Here is a 25,521-nt window from a genome sequence, read left to right on the forward strand (position 1 = left end):
GTTGCATTTTCCAATAATAATTGTGAAGTTGTCTGTTTTTCCTTTTAAGTCTATCAGTTTTGCTTCATGTATTTTAAGGCTCTGTTTTTTGGTTTATACACATTTGAGATCATTATGTCTTCCTTGTCAATTGAACTTTTCATTAACATGTATTATCTCTCTCTGTCATCTCTAGTAGGTTTTTTTTTTTTTTGCTTTTATTTATTTATTTATTTATCTATTTTTAAATTTTTTTTTGAGATGGAGTCTTGCTCTGTTTCCTAGGCTGGAGTGCAGTGGCGTGATCTCGGCTCACTGCAACCTCTGCCTCCTGGGTTCAAGCGATTCTCCTGTCTCAGCCTCCCGAGTAGCTGGGACTACAGGTGCCCACTACCATGCCCAGCTAGTTTTTGTATTTTTAGTAGAGACGGGCTTTCACCATATTGGCCAGGCTGGTCTCGAACTCCTGACCTCGTGATCCGCCCACCTCGGCCTCCCAAAGTGCTGGGATTACAGGCGTGAGCCACCGAGCCCCACCACTTGCATATTTTTTAGACAGTAGGGAGAAACCTTTTACAGATAAATTACAAACAAAGAAAAGGCAAATAAACAATTTTGTACAAGAAATTTAACACATTCTGTACAAGTTGTTCACTTTGCCGTCATCATTTGTACAACTCTTCATAGATCATTTGACCATCACCATCAATATCTGATTACCTGATCATTTCATCGACCTCGTCATCTGTTAAATTCTCTCCAAGGCTTGTCATCACATGGTGAAGTTCTGTTGCACTAATATAGCCATTGCCATCCTTATTGAACACACTGAATGCATCTCTAATTTCTTTTTCACTGTCTGTGTCTTTCATTTTTCTTGCCATCATTGTCAGAAATTAGGGAAGTCAACTGTGCCATTACCATCAGCATCTACTTCATTAATCATGTCCTGTAACTCTGCTTCTGTGGGATTCTGCCCAAGAGACCTCATTACAGTTCCTGATTCCTTGTTGTTACAGTTCCATCACCATCTTTGTCAAATAGTGAAAAAGCTTCTTTGAATTCTGCAATCTGCCTTTCAGTCAGTTGGTCAGCCATGCTGCAAGTGCTACCGGTTTCTGAGATGTGACCACGCAGCCGCTCAGCTCACTTGCTCGCTCCACTCGGACTAATTCCTATACATTTTTTTTTTTGAGTCGGAGTTTTGCTCTTGTTGCACAGGCTGGAGTGCAGTGGTGCAATCTCAGCTCACTGCAATCTCTGCCTCTCAGGTTCAAGCAATTCTCCTGCTTCAGCCTCCCCAAGTAGCTGGGATTACAGGCATGTGCCATCATGCCAGGCTAATTTTGTATTTTTTTAGTAGAGATGGGGTTTCACCAGGTTGGTCAGGTTGGTCTCGAACTCTGACCTCAGGTAATCCACCTGCCTCAGCCTCCCAAAGTGCTGGGATTATAGGCGTGAGCCACCATGCCTGGCCTATAATTTTTGTTTCAATAATCAAATATGATTTATAAAATTCATGGTTTATGAAACATACCATTGTATGATTTATAAAACATGCTTTTGTTTATGTTTGTATTTCTGCTCTTTCTGTTGTTCCTTTTTCCTTCCTAATCCTCTGAGATATTTGATCATTTATTTTCTATTTAAAGAACTTTCTGTAGCCAATCTTTAAGGATAAGTCTGCAAGCAACAAATTCTTTTATTTTTCATTCATCTGAGAATTCATTCCTAGAGAATAATTTTGGTAAATGTGAACTTTTCAGTAGAAAGTTATTTTCTTTTAGCAATTAAAAAATGCTGTACCAGCTGGGCGAGGTGGCTCAGGCCTGTAATCCCAGTGACTCCACAGTCCAAGGTGGGAAAATCATTTAAGGCCAGGAGTTTGAGGCCAGCCTGTGCAACATAGCAAGATCCCGTCTCAAGGAGGGGGAGAGGGAAACTTAGTTGGGCATGGTGGTGCTCACCTGTAGTCCCAGCTACTCAGGAAGCTGAGGTGGGAGGATCACTTGAGCCCAGAAGTTGGAGGCTGCAGTGAGGCATGATTGAGCCACTTCACTCCAGCCTGGGTGACAGAGTGAGACCCACTTTGTTTAAAAAAAAAAATAGCTGTGCCACTTCCTTCTGGTCTCCATGGTTTCAGATGAGAAACTGTCATTCAAATAGATATTACCCTACAAATAATGTGTCATTTTTCTTTGGTTTTTAAGATCTTTTCTTTAAGAAGTTTGACTGATTAAATTTGCACTTAGTTTTTAAGAAGTATTTTTTTTTTTTTTTTTTTTTTTTTTGAGATGGAGTCTCGCTCTGTCGCCAAGGCTGGAGTGCGGTGGTGGAATCTCGGCTCCACTGCAAGCTCTGCCTCCTGGGTTCATGCCATTCTCCTGCCTCAGCCTCCCGAGTAGCTGGGACTACAGGCACCCGCCACCATGCCCAGCTAATTTTTTGTATTTTTAGTAGAGACGGGGTTTCACCGTGTTAGCCAGGATGGTCTTGATCTCCTGACCTCGTGATCTGCCCGCCTCGGCCTCCCAAAGTGCTGGGATTACAGGCATGAGCCACCGCGCCCGGCCAAGAAGTTAATTTTGATGTGTCTTGGAATGGATTTCTTTGGGTTTAACCTGTTGGGATTTGCTCAGATTCTTGAATCTGTAGTTTTCTGTTTTTCAACAAATTTGGGAAGTTTCAGCAATTATTTTTTCAAGTATTCCTTCAGTTTCACTCTCTTCCACCACCACTCTCGTGGAACTTTGGTGATGCAAATGTTGGCTATTTTGTTATTATCCTACAAGTCTCTGAGCCTGTGTTCATTTTTCTCTCAGTCTGTTTTTCCCTCTGTTGTTCAATTTGAGTGAATTCCACTGATTGTCCTGAAAGACTCTGATGCTATCCTCTGTTTTGTCCATTCTACTATTGCTATTTATTTGTTAGTTTATCTTCTGGTTTTGTTTTTGTTTTAGAGATGAGGTCTCACTATGTTGCCCAGGCTGGAGTGTAGTGGCTATTCACAGGCATGATTATAGTACACTACAGCTTCAAACTCCTGGGTTAAAATGATCCTCCTGCATCAGCCTCCTGAATAGCTAGGACACAGGTGCATGCCACCACACCCAGCTCTATTTTTCAGCGTTATAGGTTCCACTTAGTTCTTTTTTATTACTTCAATTTATTTGCTGAGATTTTTCACTTTTTTTCCCATCATTTTTAGAGAATTTTTAATAGGCTATTAAAGCATTTTTATGAAGGCTGTTTTGAAGTACTTGTCAAATAATTCCAATACCTGATTCATCGGTATTGGTATCAGTTGATTGTCTTTTTCTCATTCAAGTTGTGACTTTCTTGGTTCTTGGTATGACTGATACTTTTTATTATATGTTGGACATTTTCTTTGTAATATTAGGAGACAGTAATTTTTTTGATCATCTAGTTTATGCTAAACATTGTATTATGTGCTATCTTACATTATTTTAATGAAACTAAGATCTCTGAAAATATATTTTGCTGAGATTTGCACAATTACTGCATTTCTACAAAAATAATAATTTTTGGTTTACACTTTTCTACCAACAGTGTGTTTTAGGATTTCCATTTAATATACAGCTGAGCATATTAGTTAATCATTCAATAATTACATGTTCCAAGCATGAGAAGTATAGGACAGAATCCATTACTGAATTGTTTGACTTGGTGCAATGCCACACATGTCTATTTTCCTTGAGTTCTTTTTTTAAATAAAATATACTCATCTGAAACTTATGAGCCTTTGAGAAATACTGAGCAAAATGAAATCTGGAAAGTAATATATGATATTATAGTAGACATTATGTTCAATATTTCATTACATTTATAATAAAAATAACATAGTTGATCATCCTCAAATCTATGAAATTCATCATAAACGCATCATAAATGTCTCTTCCTGTGCTCTCTGCACATTGTCATTTCATAAAAATGAACAGTACTTAGACATCCACACCAGTGATACATAGTTAATGATATGCTGACAGTTTAAAGACACAGTAGGGCTGGGCGTGGTGGCTCATGCCTATAATCCCAGCACTTTGGGAGGCTGAGGTGAGAGGATCACCTGAGGTTGGGAGTTCGAGATCAGCCTGACCAACATGGAGAAAACCTGTCTCTACTAAAAATACAAAATTAGCCAGGCATGGTGGTGCAGGCCTGTAATCCCAGCTACTCGGGAGGCTCAGGCAGGAGAATCGCTTGAACCCAGGAGGCGGACATTGTGGTGAGCCGAGATCATGCCATTGCACACCAGCCTGGGCAATAAGAGTGAAACTCTGTCTCAAAAAAAATAAATAAATAAAGACACAGTAGCACACGGAGGCCAGAGGCACATGCAGATCCCCACCAAATACACACAAAATTAAACATTGGAATATGTATGACAGCCTTTAAAAAATTCATTTCCAAAGGAAATAAATACAAATCAGAGCAGATATGTAATCTTTTTTTTCTTCTAGAGAAACGGTCTTGCTCTGTTGCCCAAACTGGAGTGCAGTGATGGAATCATAGTTCAGTGTAATCTCTACCTCCTGGGGTCAAGAGATCCTTCCACCTCAGCCTCCAGACTAGTTGGGACTACAGGCATGCACCACCATGCCCAGCTAATTTTAAGTTTTGTTATAGACATGGGGTCTTGCTATATTGCCCAGGCTGTTCTTGCACTCCTTTCTCATGTGATCCTCCTGCCTTGGACTCCTAAAATGCTGGGATTGCAGACATGAGCCACTGTGCCTAGCTGAGATATGTAATCTTGAAAAGGAAAAATGGGTTCCACTTTATATTAATCTGATTGAAGAAATGATGTAACCACAGACATAATGCAAAGGAAAAAAAAGCGTACAAGAAAGTATGTAGCAACCAGAGGAGGGTAGGAGGAGCTCCAGCACAGAAGCCTAGGAAAGACTTGGCCATGCAATTATGGACCTTTAGATCTGGCTCTGTCCAGAAAAACTGTCCATTCGGGTCTCCCCCTACAGTGAAGACAAATGAACCTGCTTCTCACACCACCTTGACAATGGTCATTAAGGTCATCCAAATTGCTCTGTGAATCCTATGTCCATGTCCACCCAGCAAGCTTCTGACAGTAACTCATCTCTCATGAAAATTAGGCCACAAGAATATGTGCTAATCAGGGATCACCAGTATCTAGCTGATTGATATGAAAGTTTTATTTTATAATTGTAAATTAATGTATCAGTATCATATTTTTTGTATATTTGATTCTTACTGATTTGGTTAATATTGGGGGAACCAGCCCCCAATAATTCAACATAGGTTCTTTTCTATTTTCCCTAAGTGTCGGCCAGTCTGAGAAATAAAGGGAAAGAGTACAAAAGAGAGAGATTTTAAAACTGGGTGTCCAGGGGAGACATCACATGTCGGCAGGTTCCGTGATGCCCCTCAAGCCGCAAAACCAGCAAGTTTTGATTAGTGATTTTCAAAGAGGAGGGAGTGTATGAATAGGGTGTGGGTCACAGAGATCACATGCTTCACAAGGCAATAAAATATCACAAGGCAAATGGGGGCAGAGCGAGATCACAGGACCGGGGCAAAATTAAAATTGCTAATGAAGTTTTGAGCACACATTGTCATTGATAACATCTTACCGGGAGACAGGGTTTGAGAGCAGACAACTGGTCTGACTAAAATTTACTAGGCAGGAATTTCCTCGTCCTAATAGGCCTGGGAGTGCTACAGGAGACCAGGGCTTATTTCATCCCTTATCTACAACGGTATAAGACAGACACTCCCAGAGTGGCCATTTTAGAGACCTACCACTGGGAATGCATTCTCTTTCTCAGGGCTGTTCCTTGCTGAGAAAAAGAATTCAGCAATATTTCTCCTGTTCACTTTTGTAAGAAGAGAAATATGGCTTTGTTCCACCTAGCTCTCAGGCAGTCAGACCTAATGGTTATCTCCCTTGTTCCCTGAACATCACCGTTACCCTGTTCTTTTTTCAAGGTGCCCAGATTTCATATTGTTTAAACACACACGCTTTACAAACAATTTGTGCAGTTAACGCAATCATCACAGGGTCCTGAGGCGATGTACATCCTCAGCTTATGAAGATGACGGGATTAAGAGATTAAAGTAAAGACAGGCATAGGAAATCATAAGAGTATTGATTAGGGAAGTGATAAATGTCCATGAAATCTTCACAATTTATGTTCAGATATTGCAGTAAAGACAGGCATAAGAAATTATAAAAGTATTAATTTGGGGAACTAATAAATGTCCATGAAATCTTCACAATTTGTGTTCTTCTGCCATTCCTTCAGCCTGTCCCTCTATTCGGGGTCCCTGACTTCCCGCAACAGGTTAACCTGATTCAGTACCCAAACCCCATCACATCAAGGTGTAGCAATACCTGAATATCTAAACTTCTAAAGCAGAGAAATAAACCTGGAACATGGTCACTCTACCAAGAAATTGTTACCAGACCTGTGTGGCTGGACACCTGATTCTCCCCTGGCAAATATTCTATTTCATTGGATCATCATCAATATTTTTTTTCATTTTCAATTTTTAACAGTAGGCAGATATCTAGGTTTAACTGTCTCAAATGTTTGATATATGACTTAGGGTTGTATAGTATTCAGTGTTTATTTAAAAGAATAGAAAAGTCCAAAGACAGGTTCGCAATAAGCAAAAATACATACACACATAAATAAGCTTGGAGACTTTTATAAGATTAAAATGAAGTTCTTACAAGTACATAAATCAAAATACAGCAGGAGTTATGACACCAACATCTTCAATCTTATTTTTAGAGACAGGGTCTCGCTATATTGCCCGGACTGGACTTGAACTGGGCTCACGTGATCCTCCCACCTCAGCCTCTTGAGTAGCTGGAATTACGGATGCACGCCACCATGCCCATCTGAAAATCTGCAATATTGACACTGCACTCTATAATGCCCTTCTTTATTGTTCTCTTGACAGTATCCCCACTGTATATTTGTGAAGATGGCTGAATGTATTGAAGTAGATACTGCTTTTATAATGTCAAAGCCATTATAATGTCAAAGCCATAACCATAAGGTTATGGGACTGTTAACTGGTGGGTATCACAACCCTGTTTATGAGAAAAGCATTCAGAACTGCATAGGGGAAGGTGTAGTAAACTATTTATTATAGGATATATCTTGGAGCTGGCATATTCCAAGATAGGCCATGGAACATGACTCTTTTTTTTTTTTTTTTTTTTTTTTGAGACGGAGAGTCTCGCCGTGTCACCCTGGCTGGAATGGAGTGATGTGATCTCGGCTCACTGCAACTTCCACCTCCCGGGTTCAAGCACTTCTCTGCCTCAGCCTACCAAGTAGCTGGGATTATAGGCACCCGCCACCACGCCTGGCTAATTTTTGTATTTTTAGTAGAGACGGGGTTTCACCATCTTGGCCAGGCTGGTCTTGAACTCCTGACCTCGTGATCCACCTGCCTCAGCCTCCCAAAGTGTTGGGATTACAGGTGTGAGCCACCATGCCTGGCCAGGAACATGACTCTTAGTAGTGCTTGTGAGCAAAACCTACGGAAGAGAAAATGCAGTGTAATATACAAGTAACCCTTAGAATGACTAATTCAGTTGGATAAAACTCTTCTCAGTTTCTGTACCTACAATGTGAGGGGATGGGGAGGTGGGAAAAGTTGGGAAAGTACCTTATACTGGACCTTTTCTGTAGAAATCTCAATTTTTGTACTATTATCATTTGCTAATTTGACATGAAATTTAAGCAACCGGCAATGAGGAAAAATAGAGGAAATACTTAGACTGTAACAGAGCTCTTCAGAGTTCTTTGTTTTGCAACAATCACCTTTCAAAACTTCCCTAACAACTTTGACAGACAAACCCAGTCGAATTTACAGATGCCTGTGGAAAGGTTAGAGAATTTGAAAGAAATAAAAAAGATTTGGGAGTGAATATGTGTGTCCTACTGCTTTGGTTTTGTTTCCTAGCATTTATTGGTTCAAATAGATTTGTTGCTTTGCTGATTCTCTGCCATCTTCATGAAAGATAAGAAGACCTCTCAGCGTCCCTCTATAGTGTGAGAAACATGATTTATAATAACATTATTTCATAATTGAAAATACTGTTTCATTGTCTGGGAAAATGAGCACATCAGAATTAACTTGTAGTTTTAGAGGCCAGTGGGTTGCTATAACAACCAGAAAAACAATGGTGTAATAACAGCTCTCCCTGAAAGCTGGAGAACTCACTAAATGATGAGAGCTACAGATGCAAGTGTTTGTCATATGAATTCAAACAAGAACCAAATACATTCATTTATTTCTTTCATGAGCACTGACTCCATGCCTGGCACTATGCTAGGAACTGGTGAAACAGACATGGTCCCTCCCGTGATGGAGTGAACAATCTAATGGAGAAGACCGATAATAAAGAGTTAAAAAAAAAAAAAGATAAACGGAATAATTTCAGCATGTTTAAGGCCCTTCGGTAGAGAAAGCAGTGGTCTCTGAAACTGGACAAGCAGAGAAGGGTTGCTCCAGTATGGGACATGGAGAAGCACCTGGTCATATCATAAATCTTGCCTTTAAGGCTATATGAGCTCTAGTAAAGTGAAGGAAAAAAAGAATGGAGTCTTACAGTCTTTATTAGTAAAAATAATTTAAGGGAAGAAACTGCTAACTGAAGCATGATCATTTTTTACTAGAAAGGTTTAACACGTAAATTCCCAGAATTCTTGAATTAGGATTCAACATTAAAATAAGAGTTATTTGTGTGTTTTAAAACAGTATTGTTTTGGGCTGGGCGTGGTGGCTCACACCTATAATCCCAACACTTTAGGAGGCCGGGAGGCCAAGGCAAGCGGATCATCTGAGGTCAGGAGTTCAAGACCAGCCTGGCCAACATGGTGAAACCCCGTCTCTACTAAAAATACAAAAATTAGTCGAGCGTGGTGGCACATGACTGTAGTCCCAGCTACTCGGGGGGCTGAGGCAGGGCAATCGCTTTAACCCAAGAGGCAGAGGTTGCAGTGAGCCGAGATTGCGTCACTGCACTCCAGCCTGGGCGACAGAAAAAAAAAAAAAAAAAGTATTGTTTTATTTCAGCTTTATTCATAATAGCCAAAAACTGGAAACAAGCAAATAAAACCAAATGTCCTTCAGTGGATGAATGATTAAACAAACTGTTATATACATACCATGGAATACTCTGACAATAAAAAGGAAATGAACTTTTTTTAAAGAATAAAAGCTTTATTGAGATATAATTCACATACCATTAAGTTCATCTTTTTAAAGTTTACAGTTCAGTTGTTTTTAGAACACTGACAATACAAACACTACTTAGATAATTGTGCAAAAATCACCAGTAATTCCAAAACACTGTCATTACTCCCAAAAGAATCTCCATATCTATTAGCAGTTACTCCCCATTTCCACCTTATTGTCCATATGTTCACGCCCCAGACCTAAGCAACCCTTAATCTATACTCTGTCTCTATGGATTTGCTGATTCTGGATCTCTCATATAAATGGAATCATACATATGTTTCCTTCTGTTTCTGGCTTCTTTAGCTTAATATACTCAACAGTCATCTCTGTTATAGCATGCATCAGAACTCTATTTTTTTTATGGATAAATAAGATTCCATTGCACTGATATTGACCTTTTGCTCAACTATTTGTCAGTTGATGAGCATTCGGGTTTTTTCTCCTTTTTGTCGGTTATGAATAATGCTGCTATGAACATTAGTGTACCAGTTTTTTCTGTACATATGTTTCCAGTTCTCCTGGTTATGTACCTAGGAGTGGAATTGCTGGGTCATATGGTATCTCTGTTAACTTTCTGAGGAACAGAAAACTGTTTTCCAAAGCCATTGTACCATTTTACACTCCTACCAGCAGGTATGAGGATTTCAGTTTTTCCACATCCTTGCCATCCTTGCTTTTGTCTTTTTTTGAATTTTCATGTCAAAGGGGTAATGTTCCAATGAGGTCGTAACAAGGCTTGGGGAAGGCACATTTCACACATGCACGTGAAACCCCAGTCATCACGCTTATAAACTACAAAAGGATCTGCTTTTGTTTTTTATTATAGCCATCCAAGTAGGTGTAAAGTGGTATTTCGTTGTGGTTTCATTTGCATTTCCCTAATGTGTTGAGTATCTTTTCATGTGCTTGTTGGTCATTTGTCTATCTTGTTTGAAGCAATGTCTGTTCAAATCTTTTCTCAATTTTTCAGTTGGGTCATTTGTCTTTTTATTGTTGAATTGTATCAGTTCTTTACATATTCTAGACACATGTCACTTATCAGATATATGATTTGCAAATATTTTCTCCCAGTGTGTGAGTTGTTTTTTTACTTTTTTTTTCACTCACATTATGTATGTTGATGTTATAATTTGAAGCACAAAAGTTTAATTTTGGTTAAGTCTAATTTCTTTTGTTGAACTACTGATTGTTTTTTAAAAAATAAACGCCCTGTACATCAAGCTGTATGCAGAGTGTACTCTGAAATAGGTCAAATTAAAAGAAGTCCTGATTATGGAGATTTTCAGTGAGCTGTTAAGTCAACTTGTGCTAATTCTCTGGGACTAAGCCTTTTTGGGCTTCAAATCTGTGCTTTTCCCTCTAGTGGCTGCTAAGCTGTACTTTCCACAAGTACTATAAATGTGAAGCTATTGAGTTTCAAGGCTTCCATGGAGCTGGGGAGAGGTGTATAGGATTAGAGCAAGTTAAAACACCATAGGCTTTCTGTTCTTACTGAGATTCAGCTATTTTTCTTAGGTAAACATTCCTTGGAATGTGGCAAGCCTTTAGTTAATTTCCACAATTCTAATAAGTTTATGTCAACAGTTTTTGCTAATGTCCTCATTGCTTTTATGGAGGAGCAGATTTTCGGTGCGACATTACTGTACCATTCGGAATGTCTACTGATATACATGATAACTTGGATAAATCTCAAGAGAATTATGCTGAGTGAAAACATGATCTCAAAAGGTTAAATACAGTATGATTCCATTTATATAACTTTTTTTTCTTTGAGACGGGGTCTTGCTCTGTTGCCCAGGCTGGAGTGCAGCAGCACAATCATAGCTCACTGTAATCTCAAACTCCTGGGCTCAAGTGATCCTTCTGTCTCAACCTCCCGAGTAGCTAGAACTACAGCTACCACACCTGGCTAATTTTAAAATTTTTTTGTAGAGATGGGGTCTTGCTATGCTGCCCAGGCTGGTTTGAAACTCCTGACCACACATGATCCTCCTGCCTCAGCCTTCCAAAGCACTGGGATTACAGGCATAAGTCACCATGCCCACCCTATATAACAAATTTAAAATGACAAAATTACAGAGATGAATTACAGATTAGGGGTTGACTAGGGAGATGAGGAGGGAAAAGCCTGTGGCTATAAAAGCAAGGCACTGGCTGGGCACAGTGGCTCACGCCTATAATCTCAGCACTTTGGGAGGCCAAGGCAGGCGGATCACCTGAGGTCGGAAGTTCAAGACCAGCCTGACCAACACAGAGAAATTCTGTCTCTACTGAAAATACAAAATTAGCCAGGCGTGGTGGAGCATGCCTGTAATCCCAGCTACTCGAGAGGCTGAGGCAGGAGAATCACTTGAACCCGGGAGTTGGAGGTTGCGGTGAGCTGAGATTGCCCCATTGCACTCCAGCCTGGGCAACAAGAGCAAAACTCCGTCTAAAAAAAAAAAAAAAGGCATGGCACGAGGGATATTTGTAATAGAACTATTTTATATCTTGACTGTGTTGATGTTCTCATGAATCTACATGTTAATAAACTTCATAGATTTAAATATACACACACCAAACGCATGCATGTAAAAGTGGTAAAATGTGAATTTTAATGATTTGTATCAATGTCATTTTCTTGGTTGTGATATTTTACTATAGTTGTGCAAAGTGTTACCATTGGGAAAAACAAGTGAAGGATATACAGGATCTCTCTATTATTTCTTACAACTGCATGTGAATTTACAATAGTCTCAAATTTTTGTTTATAAAACAGAAAAAGGAGTCTCATAGCTCATAATAGAAATTATATAAGGAAAATTATATTACATAGTTGAGAGAAGCAATTCAAAATATTCTCTGGCAGCTGTTTTGAGGTTTTTATAAACACACAAAATGATACTGTAAATATATCTTGAATGTATTAATACTAGTATACCCTGATTAAGATAAAGACAGCACAAGAACTGAGTGAGCAACTAAGTTCTGAATAGATTATTATGGCTAATGAGGTGGGCTTCAATAGAAGGGCAGATAAGTAGATTACTCCATATGCCACTGCAAAAATGATTCAGGCACAGAAAATGCTCTGTAGCCTAACTTTGGTGAGGTGCCCCTTCCTAAAACATTCATATGTGTGATTCATTTAAAATAGAATTGCAGAATCGTAGGTGTTTCAACAAGTACAGGCATGAATGATTCTGTAGTAAGCTAAACAAGACAAAGCTCCACCAAGATGCTTGGAACATGCTAGAACTGAGTTAAAACTGAATATGGTATATTTCTTATCCCTCATATAACTAAAAAAAATTCATAAATATATATATATATATCTATATATATAGATATAGATAGATATTTTAGAGACAGGGTCTCACTCTGTCACTCAGGCGGGAATGCAATGGCATGATCATAGCTCATTGCAGCCTCAAACTCATGGGCTCAAGTGATCATCTCTCCTCAGCCTCCCAAGTAGCTAGGACAACAGGTATGCACAACCATACCTAATTTTTTTTTTTAATTTTTATTTTGTAGAGGCAGGGTCTCACTATGTTGCTGAGGCTTATCGTGAATGCCTGACCTCAAGCAATCCTGCCTAGGCCTCCCAAGGTGCTGGGATTACAGGCATAAGCCACCGTGCTCAGCCTAAAAATGGCATATTCTGGTGTCTAATATCTAATCTGAAGAAATTTCAAGGTATCGCTCATAAAATGTGTCCCCAGCATGCTATTCCAAAGACTTCAATTTAATTTTGTCATATTTACTTTCAAGGCAAAATGGAACCCTTCTATGTTGATAAAATGTTTTAGCTATAGTAAGATTTGAGGACTTTACATATTTAGAGGAATTCTTGTTTTAGATATATTATTGGTATGTCTTCATCAAAAAGATGTGAAATCCATTAAAGCCTCACCTCCACAGATCTCATTTTAAACACTAGGGTATGCCTCCCCTTTCCAAATCTTCCGGGTTTCCTGACAAGTTGTACAGTTGGCTGATTCTAGTTTTCTGTCATTTCTCACTTCTTTTTTTTTTTGGAGATGGAGTCTCACTCTGTCATCCAGACTGGAGTGCAGTGGCGTGATCTTGGCTCACTGCAACCTCCTCTTCCCAGATTCAAGCAATTCTCCTGTCTCAGCCTCCTGAGTAGCAAGGACTACAGGCGCATGCCACCACACCTGGCTAATTTTTTGTATTTTAGTAGAGACAGGGTTTCATCATGTTGCCCAGGCTGGTCTTGAACTCCTGACCTCAGGCAATCCACCCACCTTGGCCTCCCAACATTTCTCCCTTCTTTAACATTAACAAACAGAGCTGACATGAGAAAAAGAGAGGACTTAAGTTCTTAGAAAATTGTGAACTGGCTACACAGGTATTAAGAGTCCTTGGTATTTCAGAGATCTCAAGCGTTATTATCAGCATGGTAACTTTAAGGTTGATTCCAGCTATAATTAAATATCTCATGATACTAAACGCAAAAAGGCTTTTGAAAAATTTACATTGCATTTTGAAATAAATATGATGTGATATCTTTAAATTTTTACTGTAATGCTGTGCAAATTGTTTAGATTTAGAAATGATTTTATTGCTCCTTAAGCATTCATTCAATTCTTATTCAGTGAATACACAGAACATAGGTAGTATTTGGGAAGGTACATCTTATTATTACCTTGATATAATTATATCATAACTGTGAATTTAAATATAAAAATAATTTAATATTTATTAAATTAGCTAAATGCTCTCATTGAGATTATCTGAACTGACATGGTCAAAATAAAATACAAAAAAAAAAGTACTAAATAGAATACTAAAATATAAGCATAATATAATACTAAAAATAATACTGTGTTTTAATACTTTAAAACTTATCATCACTGAAGGGTTTGGTTGGGTTTTGTTTTCAATTAAAGCCAATTTTTCACACTCTTTCTCCATTGTTCTAAGATGACTTTTAGTTGGTCCCTCTTTCGATTCAGAGTTCTGAGTAAGGAGTCAGAAATTCCAGACCACATGCCCTAAGGTGCATCAGGACTAGACTGGAGGACCAAATAAATCTCAAGCAGAACAATAGTCCAGGCGTGGTGGCTCACGTCTGTAATTCCAGCACTTTGGGAGGCCAAGGCAGGCTGATCCCGTGAGCTTAGGAGTTCAAGACCAGCCTGAGCAACATGATAAAATCCTGTCTCTACAAAAAAAAGAAAAATAGTGATTTTACTGAGTCCTGTTTGAGGTAGTGCTACTCAGCAGGCAAGATTGTGTACTAGAAAGTGCTTTAAGAGATAGGAAACACAGTTCTAATTCCAGTTTTATGAATAACTAGCAGTACAAGCCTTGGTAAATTATTTAAAGTTCCTTGGGTTTATATAGGAAAACTGGGCTCTACCAGGGAGGTTGAGGCTTCAGTGAGCTGTGATCGCACCACTAGACACCAGCCTGGGCAACAGAGTGAGACCCTGTCTCAATTAAAAAAAAAAAAAAAGAAAATTGGTTTCTACTATTCATGATTCTAACAGACAAAAAATTAAGAATCAACTTATGATGAAGAACAATACACAGAAATTCAAGCCACTAAAGGATTATGTAAAAACATAAATTTATATTATATATATCTTATATTGTTAAGATCTAGAATATGAGTGGTTCTATTTTACAGTAACACTTCCAATCTTAAATGTTTCTTCAACTCTGTTCAAGGCTCTTTGATTAGTGTTATGAGGGCTAAAAAGATGAAATAAACCTTATCCCCTGATCTCAGGAAGCTTACCAGTTAGTAGGTTCACCCTCTCTTCAAGCACCCTTGCCCATGGGGCTCCCCTTTCAGCAGAAATTCTTGCATTCTAATTCAAAGAAAGAAAACATTAGAGGTATAAGCTACCTGAAGTCCAAAGCCATACCCAGAAATTCATCTCCATCAACCTTTCCCTTCTGCCATAGCTGCAGCTTAAATCAGAGGTGGGCCAAAGGCCTGTGATATGGGACACCAAATACATCTACTAATGTCTCCAAATTCAAGATTCCCATGTTCCCAAATCCATTAAACAGCAGCACCATCCATTTAGTCAACTGTGATGGAGATTGCTAATTGTGCCCTCATCCATTCTCCTTCCTTTTAGTAATAGAGCTTTTGGGATATGGGATAAGTGAGAAGGCTAAGCCAGTAAGTTCCTAGAGGAGAAAGCAAGGGGATTGGAAAAAGTTTAGAGATTAAAGGAGAGAACCCTGGGCACCTTGGAGGCTTAATTTCTGCCACTCCTAGGAATACTAGACCTAATAGCAAAAATATGAGGCAAGTTTGTGTCTCTCTGTGTTAAAGGTATGCAGGCGCCCATTTGTTTATTAAAAAATCATTATTCAGCATGATATGAAATTTAACTTTTGGCTGTGAATTTATTGTAGAAGGATAATTGTAGGGATATCTGAAATGACCATGATAACAATAACGCCTGCATGACATTGTGAACCACCTGCATTTGAATACAGAAAACTGAACACGTTTATATTAAAATATATTCATTTATTAACACTATTTATTAATAGAGCTCCGTGAGTTTTAGCAAGGCACATCCATTTAGTGACAATATTTCCCAGTTCATCTTGCAACTGGGCATGGTGATATGATTAAGTTCTCCCCAATAAAAAAAATAGCAAAAGTGATGTAAAAGTCTTTTAAAATGAAAAGATTTTTTGCCTTCCATTTCCTCTTTCCCCTTTTTCACAGGCTGAAAACACAGATACAATTCTGGTGAATGTGCTTTGCTCATGAGGACAGACAACTCACTGGGGGTTGGGAGGATAAACGATAAAAGAACCTGGGCCTGTGAACAACCCCATGGGGCAGAACTAGCCTGCAACACTTGGCTGTTCACTTCTGGACTGAATGTATACAAAAAGGTTTCTACCTTACATTCCAGGGCCTCTTTGATATGGAAGTTTGGCCTGTACTCTAACACAACATCCAAGCAAGAAATGGAAAATCACTTTAGTCGTACTCCCTACAGCTCCCTCATCTCCAAACATATAATTATAGGTCCAGATCAATTTAACTGACTTATCTGTTCCTTCCTCATCAATTCCATAACTACTCCCCCTGTTGAGAACCACATTATGTCACTGTCTGGACTATAACAACACATCCCTTTAAATGTTCTTCTTGCTGCCACAATCTTGCACTGTCAGTACATCCAGAAGGGTCTCAATAAAACAAATCCAATTTTGTCAAATCCCTATTTTAAAATTCTCAATGAATTCACATTGTATGCAAAAAAATCAAAAAGTCCAAACTCCTTGACGGCATATAAGACCTTCAAGAGCTGATGCCTACCAACTTTTCCAGCTTGTTCTTATGCCAAGCTTCCCCTTCCATCCTAGGATCAGGTTACATCAAAATACATGCCGTACTCTGAACATTCCCACCTTTGCAACTCTGCAGTCTCTGTAGAATCTGCCACAATAGGAACTATAACCTTTATTGAGGTTATTTGCTTACCTATTGGTTTTCCTCAACATTTCCCAACTTTATCTCTTACAAGTGGTCAGAGTTCTAGAACCCACAGGGAATTTTCTGCCAGAGAATACATAAAATATTGCTGCTTTCCACTGGGTTTTTAAAAAAAAGTATTACTATCTAAATTACTAATATAAAGAGAGAAGCATACCAATGGGGTTTCTAAGTTGGTACACTGCAGTTCTTGGGACTCCTGGCAGTCATTTTAGCTGTCAGGTGATAAAAATCTAGCCTGATAGATGATGTAGTAGAGATTGCTGTTTGTATCCCAATGTTCTTTCTCAGCATTCTTCAAGAAGGAACCACTGAATTTTAACTGGATACATGTTGACAGAATAAAGACTACCTTTTCCTTGCAGCTAGGTGTGGCCATGTAGTTAACATCTGGCCAATGTCATGTGACCAGAAGTGATATGTACAATTTCCCTTACAGAACAGGGTCATGCCCTTCCAACACTCCCATCCTGATGGCTGGAATATGGACATGAGGGTGAACCACCTTGGACCATGTGAAACAGGGTAACACCCCAAGGGCAGTAGAACAGGAAGACAACAAGCCTGGGTCTCAGATAACTTTATAGATCAGGATCCACATAAAAGATTGGACTTTTATAGGAGAAATCCTTTTAAAGATCTATAAGGTCTCTCTTGCATACAACCAACTTATGTGCTAACTAATGTATAAAGTGAGAGAAAACCTCGTCCTATGACATATTCTCTGTACTAATAAAGCCTTGAAGACATTGACACTCTGGATCAGGCTGTGCCTTGAGGTGAGAACCATTGCTATTTGCTAGGTTCCCCAAAATTAACGAATAATTTGTCCCTAAAAGAATATTCTTGATTAAGATATGGTGGGTCTGGCTGGGTGCAGTGGCTTACGCCTGTAATCCCAGCACTTTGGGAGGCCGAGGTGGGTGGATTACGAGGTCAGGAGTTCGAGACCAGCCTGGCCAATATGGTGAAACCCCGTCTCTACTAAAAAAATTAGCCAGGCATGGTGGCACCGCGCCTGTAGTCCCAGCTACTCGGGAGGCTGAGGCAGGAGAATTGCTTGAGCCTGGGAGGCAGAGGTTGCAGTGAGCCGAGATTATGCCACTGCATTCCAGCCTGGGCGACAGAGTGAGACTCCATCTCAAAAAAAAAAAAAAAACAAAATATGGTGGATCCAAGTAGCCAAAATTGCTTTGGCAGTGACAGTGTGAAAGATCTCCATTGGAGAGACTCCCCACAGAGTAGGAGAAAATGTCTCAGATATGGAGAGAATAATATGCAACAATATTTGTTCCCTGCCTGCCCTGTGCCTTGGACCATGTTGAGTCCATAAGGGTAAACTGAGAAACAGAAGCTGTTGGCAAAGGTCTAGGTGACAAAATAGCCCAGAGTTAAGAAAAGGGCATAAAACCTATTGCCTGTAAGGTACTCCTCTAAAATTTGGCAACTTCTCTGAACGGTACCTTTTTGTTGTTGTTTTTCATTTAAAAGCTGTCTTGTATATAATCAACTCTATGGTTCTCAAATAGATTATCAATTAATTCTCTTGGGATTGCTAGTCACCTTTTCTATAATTTTGCCTCCTAATACTTTCTGCTTTATTATATTTGCTATAACAAATATTCTTTTAAAATTAGATATAAAGATGAAACAGTGTTGAAGTTTCAAATAGATATGGGAAGTAGAGATTTGAAGAAAGGATATTTACATTCTGGTTATCAGATTTTTGGATTTCAAAGACCAGTCAATTTTCTTTTAGTGTTTAGGGGACTGATATAAGGCTGAAAAATTTTTACATTTCCAATTAATGAACAATAAAACAAATATAATAGAATAATTTTTATCTTCACAACTCATTCATTGTGTTTTATAGTTTTTCACTTCAGCACAAATTGGTAAAAACAACATCAGGCAAAGCACTGGTTCCTGGTTTAATGAGCGGGGTTTAACAGATTGATTATATTTTTTGACTACATTTACTATAGATCCCTTTCAGGTAGATGCACTTTTCCAACCACTTGTTTTCCTATTTATGAAGAGACAATGAACTTTTGCTACTAAGATATATTTCTAGTAATGAGCCATGGTGCCAGTAGTTTGAAACATCTGAACCACGTATTTTGCTTTAAATCCTAATATATACATAGCCTTCTTGGACAATAATCGTATCACTTACATTTGTATAACACTTAAGTTTCAAAGCTTTCATATACACTAGTGCACTTTATCCTTTGAATAGTTTACATTTCGTTACTCATTCTTGCATTACTCATCATGAGGAAATTAGAATTTCAGAAATGTGAACTTTGCCTTCATTCTGAGGTACTGATTTTCACATTTCTTTCAGATGATCATGTATATTATTTCTTTTTTTATTTGTTTTTTTTTTTTTTTGGAGATGGAGTCTCGCTCTATCGCCAGGCTGGAGTGCAGTGGCACGATCTCAGCTCACTGCAACCTCTGCCTCCCGGGTTCAAGTGATTCTCCTGCCTTAGCCTCCGAAGTAGCTGGGACTACAGGCGCATGCCACCATGCCCTGCTAATTTTTGTATTTTTAGTAGAGACGGGGTTTCACCATGTTGGCCAGGATGGTCTCAATCTCTTGACCTCGTGATCTGCCCACCTTGGCCTCCCAAAGTGCTGGGATTACAGGCGTGAGCCACCACGCCTGGACGTATATTATTTCTTTCACCCTATTTGGGGAATTACTCTTTCACCCTACAAACATTTGAGCTATGTGTCTTGTGAAAAATGCAAATTTCCTTTTGTAGACATGTTCTTGAGACCTTGTCACAAGAGTTTTTACCCTGGGTGTGTGGATGAACTTCAGAAATGTCATTATACCCTTAAAATTATGAAATTATGAACATATGCATTTTCCTGAAGAATGGGTCAAAAGTTTTCATCATATTCTCTATTAAGATCCAGGCACCAAAACAGAACAACACTGCTCAACTAGAGCAGATATGAGGGGCTATTATAACTTAATCCTAAAACTAAATTTAAACAAGTTATTTGCTAAATTAGTCTTCTATTTTACCTTTTTGAAAACACCAGTATTACTTACTGTTTGAATTTAAAAACATATGAAATAAAACTAAATCTTACCAATGGCAGTCCTACAAATGACATTATAGAAAGCATTTGTTAAACGATGTGCTGATTAATTGGAAAACTTAGAAAAGGGTTCTTGTCATGAAGATATTTCAACACTGCTAGTTCACTGCACAGCAAGAATTTTGTACATTTAGCAGAACCATTGAATTAGAAAGTCAGGAAACCTGGGTTCTAGTACCAGTTTTATTTATAACTAACCATGTACAAATCACTTATCTATAAAATAATGGTTAACATCTACTCCTTAATTCACAAATAGATCACAAAACCAAGATCCTTCCCAAGAAAACCTTACTGTAAACCAAGACATTCCCACTATTTAGACTAGGTTTTAACTCAAAGGTTAAGAACTCAAAGGTTGAGAAAGACAAACTGGAACATTTGTCTTTTATTTACCAGTTGCATACCTTAATTCTGCAGATGGATAATCTGGTTGAGATAAGCATTGCCATCTCTCAATTTTTACAAAACAAAAAGCTACCAACAAGAAGTTAATGGTGAAGAAAAATTTGGCTCAAAAATAACACAATTGAGAAATAGCTTTGTATTAAGTGCAGTACTTATAACATCCCTGATGTCAAATGAACAAAATTTAGCTTTAGGTCACTAAAGCATGTTTACCCTTTTGAAGAAACATGTATTGCTAGGGCAGGCATCTTACTTCACTAGAAATAAGGTTAAACTTGTAGACTGTTCAAATGGCCAATCAAAATGACTAAGAAACATTATCGTGCGTTTTTTTGTTTGTTTGTTTCTTTATCCTTTCTCTTTCCTTTTCGTTCAAAAATTCAGTTCCCCATCCTAGACCAACTCCTCTGTCCTCTGCCAGGGTATAAGAAAAGCTAGCATTCTGTCACTACAAAACATAGAAGAGGAATTAGCATGTTATTGAATAAAGAATCAGGAAGATAATTCTAATTGGGTATAGAAAAATTTATACACCATAAACATCTGTATATGTACACCATTTATCATATATACGTATTGTGACAACCATATGTATTAATAAACCTTCAAAAGGTAAGCACCTATATTTTCTTGTAATTAACAATTTTAGTTTTGTGCAATTTAGTCTATATTTATGGACTTTCCCTTACATATGGTGACAGAGAGACTGAAACATGGTTCACAGAGAAACAGAACATATACAAATCTCGTAATAAAATAACCATGTATACCACTGTTTAGGGAAATATCTTAGAGGAAACATACTTTCACTACTGGCCCCAAATCCCATCATCCACTTAGGTTCTTCAATGTCAACTTTTAATACAAAAATACCTTCAAGCTGATAATTAAGAACATTCACAGTGACTAACAAAATGGACAATATTCCAATGCTACACAAAACGGTTCTATAATACACAGCTTAAAGTTTTAAAGTTCTTGGCTGGCACTTGATTTTTTTTATAGCTGATAGACACGATAACTACTGATCTGAGTAAAATACTGTTTTTAGCTTATACATATGTTCTAAACCATATTACCTCACAGAACAGTAAAGAATAAATCACTTTCTGTTGAAGAATCCTCTAGGACAAACACCAAACCTATACAGCCAAAATATTTTAGGGAGGCAAGTAAACATTTTAAGACAAGTCATGACCAGTGGATAAAAATTTTCATTACCCAATTATATGTCCAGGAATTGTTCCTCTGAGTCAATAAAGCATGTATTGGGCATAAATTAAAAACACAAACGTAAAAAGCAAGTTACCTTTTTTTTTTTTTTTTGGTTTAGAAGGGTGTTTACTTCATGACATTACTAAGAATGGGTGTTTTTTGGGATAGAAAATTGGTCACATACACCAAATACACATTTTATATTCCAAAATAAAAACTGAGATTTCTTTTAAAACAGTGGAATCCTGATTTTTTTTTTTTTTTTTTTTTACTTTCTGTGAGCTTGTGAGGCCATTCTGCACATTATCAAAATGAAATCATTATTCAAATCATTATATATATAAATCCAATTTTTTCCTTTGTAGAAGAAAACCAAAATAATTTTACAAACTACATTTAACTTAGAATATAAAGAACTGACTAGTTCTTTATATTCTAGTAAAATTTTGAAAATCTACCACTTTATTTTGAAGGAAAGTACACATCCTTCAAAACCCCGCCAACAATTCCTAGTTCAGTTTTCTATTATACAAATTAAAAAGTTAAATTCCTTGTGGCACTAACCAAAACTTAAAATTTAACAGAAGACTGAATTAATAATAAAAAAAAAAGCATACTAACTAATCAAAACAATCCACTGTGCAATGAATATTTGAACAATGAAAAAAACCTACCAAGCATCCCAATCAATTATATAGTTCTTGCTTCCATATTTTAATTCTGGACTTTCAGCATGTTAAATTATTACACAGGTCGATTTCATGGACTGTTTAAACCTTGTAGTATTTCAAAATATTACCCTTTCTAAACCAAATCTGTGGTCCTAATCAACTTTTTTTTTTTCCAAGAAAGAGAAAGGATATGTGTTTAAAATACATTCCGTAGCAGTAGAAACATCTTAGTATCTCAAAATACTATTTACAAAGAACCCTGCTGATCCTGTGCATTTCGCTGAGGTGCTACCTGCACCCAGACTTCATCATCTGAAAAAGAACTTGAACTTCCTGACTCAGAGTCCAGCTCACTGAATCCATCTAAGTCCCATTCAGTACTAGACTCACTCCGTGCATCATCTTCCTCAGTAATAAAACTCTGACCAGGTTCAAGGCAGGAAGGATAAACACGAGCACAAAGGCAGATAAAGCCAGAGTCAAACTGCAAAAGGCCTAACATGGTACCTATATTAATCCACTGATCTTCCCTAGTATCATACTCATACACTGTCACTCGGTTCTTTTTCCATTGTGGGGTTGTAGAAGTGATGAGAAGCAACTTTTGGTCATGATTGACAATCTGGTAGTTGTGGGTCTCTGAATCCAAAGGAATATTACTAATCCGCCTCCATTCTCCCCTAGCTGGGTTGTAGACCTTCATGACTGGGATGTCACAGATACAATAGATTTCATCATTGAAGACACATGCTTCCTGAAAGTCACTACGTTTAAGAGAAGCACAGTTCAGCCACATATTGTGGCTAGGATCATAGCAAAGCATGCGCTTACTGTTAACAGCATAAAGATAGTTCTGAACCACTATGAGTTCAAAGGAATAGAAGGAATGAGGGACAGGAGCCACCAATGCCCACTGGTTTCTCTGAACACTATAGCATTCCACTTCCTTCAACTTAACTCCAGTAATAGGGTCTCGCCCTCCCAAAATGTAGATGTAGCCATTGAGATATGCCACATCCATGCCCTCACGACACAGCAAGCGATCTGCAAGTTGCTGCCAACTATTCTGAGCTGGTTTATACACCCAGAGGTCTTTCCTGGGCTGAGCAGCTAGATAGATGTCATGGTCTGGGGAGACACAGACAGCTGAGGAGGTGACAGTCTTAGTGTGAGCAAAGCTGGTCAAAGGTGATGGCATTGTGTAAATGTCCCCTGAGTAAGGGTCATAGCAGAGAAAGGGATCTCTAGGGTGTCCAAAGAAGATCACCATCTCCTTGGCACACATACCCAGTCTCTGGGGTGGATTTTCTGCTGCAGATACAAGAGAGTTGCTGCTGCTACTGCTGCTGCTGCTGTTTGGCACTGGCACCAGAGACTTGTACAACAGGTCACCATAGCGCATCTGCAGGGCCCCTTCAATAACGTCCAGGCAGTACTTCTTCACGATGGGCTTGGTCAGCAGCCCTTCTAAGTAGTCCTGATCTTCTTCAGTGAAGTGCATCCAGCGCACGCACTTGAAGACTTCTGCAGCACTGGGACCCCGCTCTTTGGGAGCGGCCTCCAGCCACTGCACAGCTACATGGCATACAGTCCGCTCACTCTCTATGTCCAGACTATCCAGGCGTAGGACAGCCAGCAGCTGGGCCAGGGTTAGATCTGCTAGAGTCTCCTCCCGAATTGAACCCATTCGGCTGAGCTGCTTGAAGTTGTGAGCTATATAGGACTGGGCCTGAGATCGAAGCTTGTGATGGTCGAAGGCGTCTGCAAACTTGAGGATGGCAGTGCAGTTGGTCAGGTCAAGACGTCGGGCTAAGAAGGAGGCACAGGCTTCCCGCACATATTCCAGCTGGAGCATGTCGGAGGCCGCGTATAGGCGCTGCACATTGGCCTCACTGAGAGACACACGACCCGTGTAGCAGTAGTCGACCAACACCTCGAAGGACTCGGCGTCCACATCGTGCATGGTCACGCTGGCCTGCTGGCTCTCGTACATGCCACCTGTGAACATGCTCTTGAAGTAGGGACACGCAGCTGCTAGCACGTTGCGATTGCAGGAAAAGAGGCGACCCGTGCCAGGCCCGCTGCCAGGCGTCACCACTTCGATGGTCACATCACACAGCAGCCGCGCGTCGTAGAAGGACTTGAGCTGTGCCAGCAGGGCTGCAGAATGGGCCGTGTCCTTTAACTCCTCTGGACCCGTGAAAAAGGCCGAAACCGAGGGCTTGGAAATCCTCTTGGGCCGCCTCCCACCACGGGGACTGGCGAGGCGGCGAGAGCGCGGGGCGTCTTCCCGGGACTGCATGGTGGAGATGGCGACGGGCGCTGACGGCGAGAAAGGCTGCAGGACCAGGCTCTGGCTCCTCCTCAACCTTCCCTCGCTGACGCTAAGACAAGCCGCGTCCTGGAACAGACTGCGGCACGGGCCGCACTTCTGAATTCAGCCCTATCCCGCGGTGAGGCCTCCCTTTATTGCGTAGACAGTGGCTGACTCACCCTCTCTCACTCCCGCGCCCTTTCTCCGCCTCCGCTCGCCCTCACAGGACCCGCTGGCTTGGAGCCGCGGAAGCCCCCACTGCCGCGCTGGCGATCCCGCTAGGCGCCCAGGAGAACTACTGTTCCCAGGTTGCCTTTCGCGCCCCGAGGCCTGCTGGGGCTTTCGGACGGCCGGGCGGGGACAGAGGGAAAGAAACCGCTTTGCATATCGGGAGTAGTAGTTTGTGTAATATCGCGAGCTGTCCTTTCGTTGACTGCTCTAACAGTAGAAATTAATTCTCCTGGATTTGATGGTGAAGAGACGAGGTCTCACTATTGTTGCTTACGCTGGTCTTGAACTCCTGAGGGCTCAAATTATCCTCCTGCCTCGGCCTCTCAATGTGCTGGGATGACAGGCGTGAGCCACCGCGCCCTGCCAGCATTTCATAGGGTTTTGTGCAGTTGAATGTTACCTTACATTGGATACTTAGATACATGTATGTTTTTGGTTAGAATAATAATAAAGCGTTACCCCGTGCCTAGAATGTAGCCAATAATTGTTAGATTCTCTTTTATAATTTATGATAAATGAGGCACCCACTAAATTGAAACCGAGTATTATTTTAAACCGCAAAATTTTACAAAGAACTTCTAATTTTTAATGTTTATTCCTTCGAAAGATTTTGAAGGGCATTAACAATATTTTCAATATTAAATGATATCTATTGGTCTCGTTTAATAAGGATGTCTTAGACGACTAGGTTGAGGTCCTAAAGAACAGTATTAATAGATGGCCTCAAATATGCAAATCGGGAATATAAAAATAGATTATTTGCTGCTCTCACTAACATTTCATCTCTGGGGAGCAGGAGTATTTTCATTAAGCTCCAAGTATAAGTGTTTTCAAGTCGTCTA

At 39.4% G+C, this 25,521-nt stretch overlaps 1 protein-coding gene, 1 non-coding gene and 1 pseudogene across 2 annotated transcripts; all 3 read right to left on the reverse strand.

Annotated features, from left to right (window-relative positions):
* Nucleotides 1–523: 523 nt before the first annotated feature.
* Nucleotides 524–1,103, reverse strand: LOC129011527 (calmodulin-1-like; annotated as a pseudogene).
* Nucleotides 1,104–9,937: 8,834 nt separating this feature from the next.
* LOC129012012 (small nucleolar RNA U13) lies at nt 9,938–10,044 on the reverse strand. Its single transcript, XR_008493520.1, has one exon. It is a non-coding gene; the product is annotated as a small nucleolar RNA U13 (small nucleolar RNA).
* Nucleotides 10,045–20,005: 9,961 nt separating this feature from the next.
* On the reverse strand, nt 20,006–24,447 carry LOC129011524 (kelch repeat and BTB domain-containing protein 7). Its single transcript, XM_054446578.2, has one exon. It carries the CDS (start codon nt 24,434–24,436, stop codon nt 22,382–22,384), a length of 2,055 nt encoding a protein of 684 aa, XP_054302553.1. The 5' UTR covers nt 24,437–24,447; the 3' UTR covers nt 20,006–22,381.
* Nucleotides 24,448–25,521: the final 1,074 nt, after the last annotated feature.

The sequence above is a fragment of the Pongo pygmaeus genome, chromosome 14, assembly GCF_028885625.2.
Source record: "Pongo pygmaeus isolate AG05252 chromosome 14, NHGRI_mPonPyg2-v2.0_pri, whole genome shotgun sequence".
Classification (NCBI taxonomy): domain Eukaryota; kingdom Metazoa; phylum Chordata; class Mammalia; order Primates; family Hominidae; genus Pongo; species Pongo pygmaeus.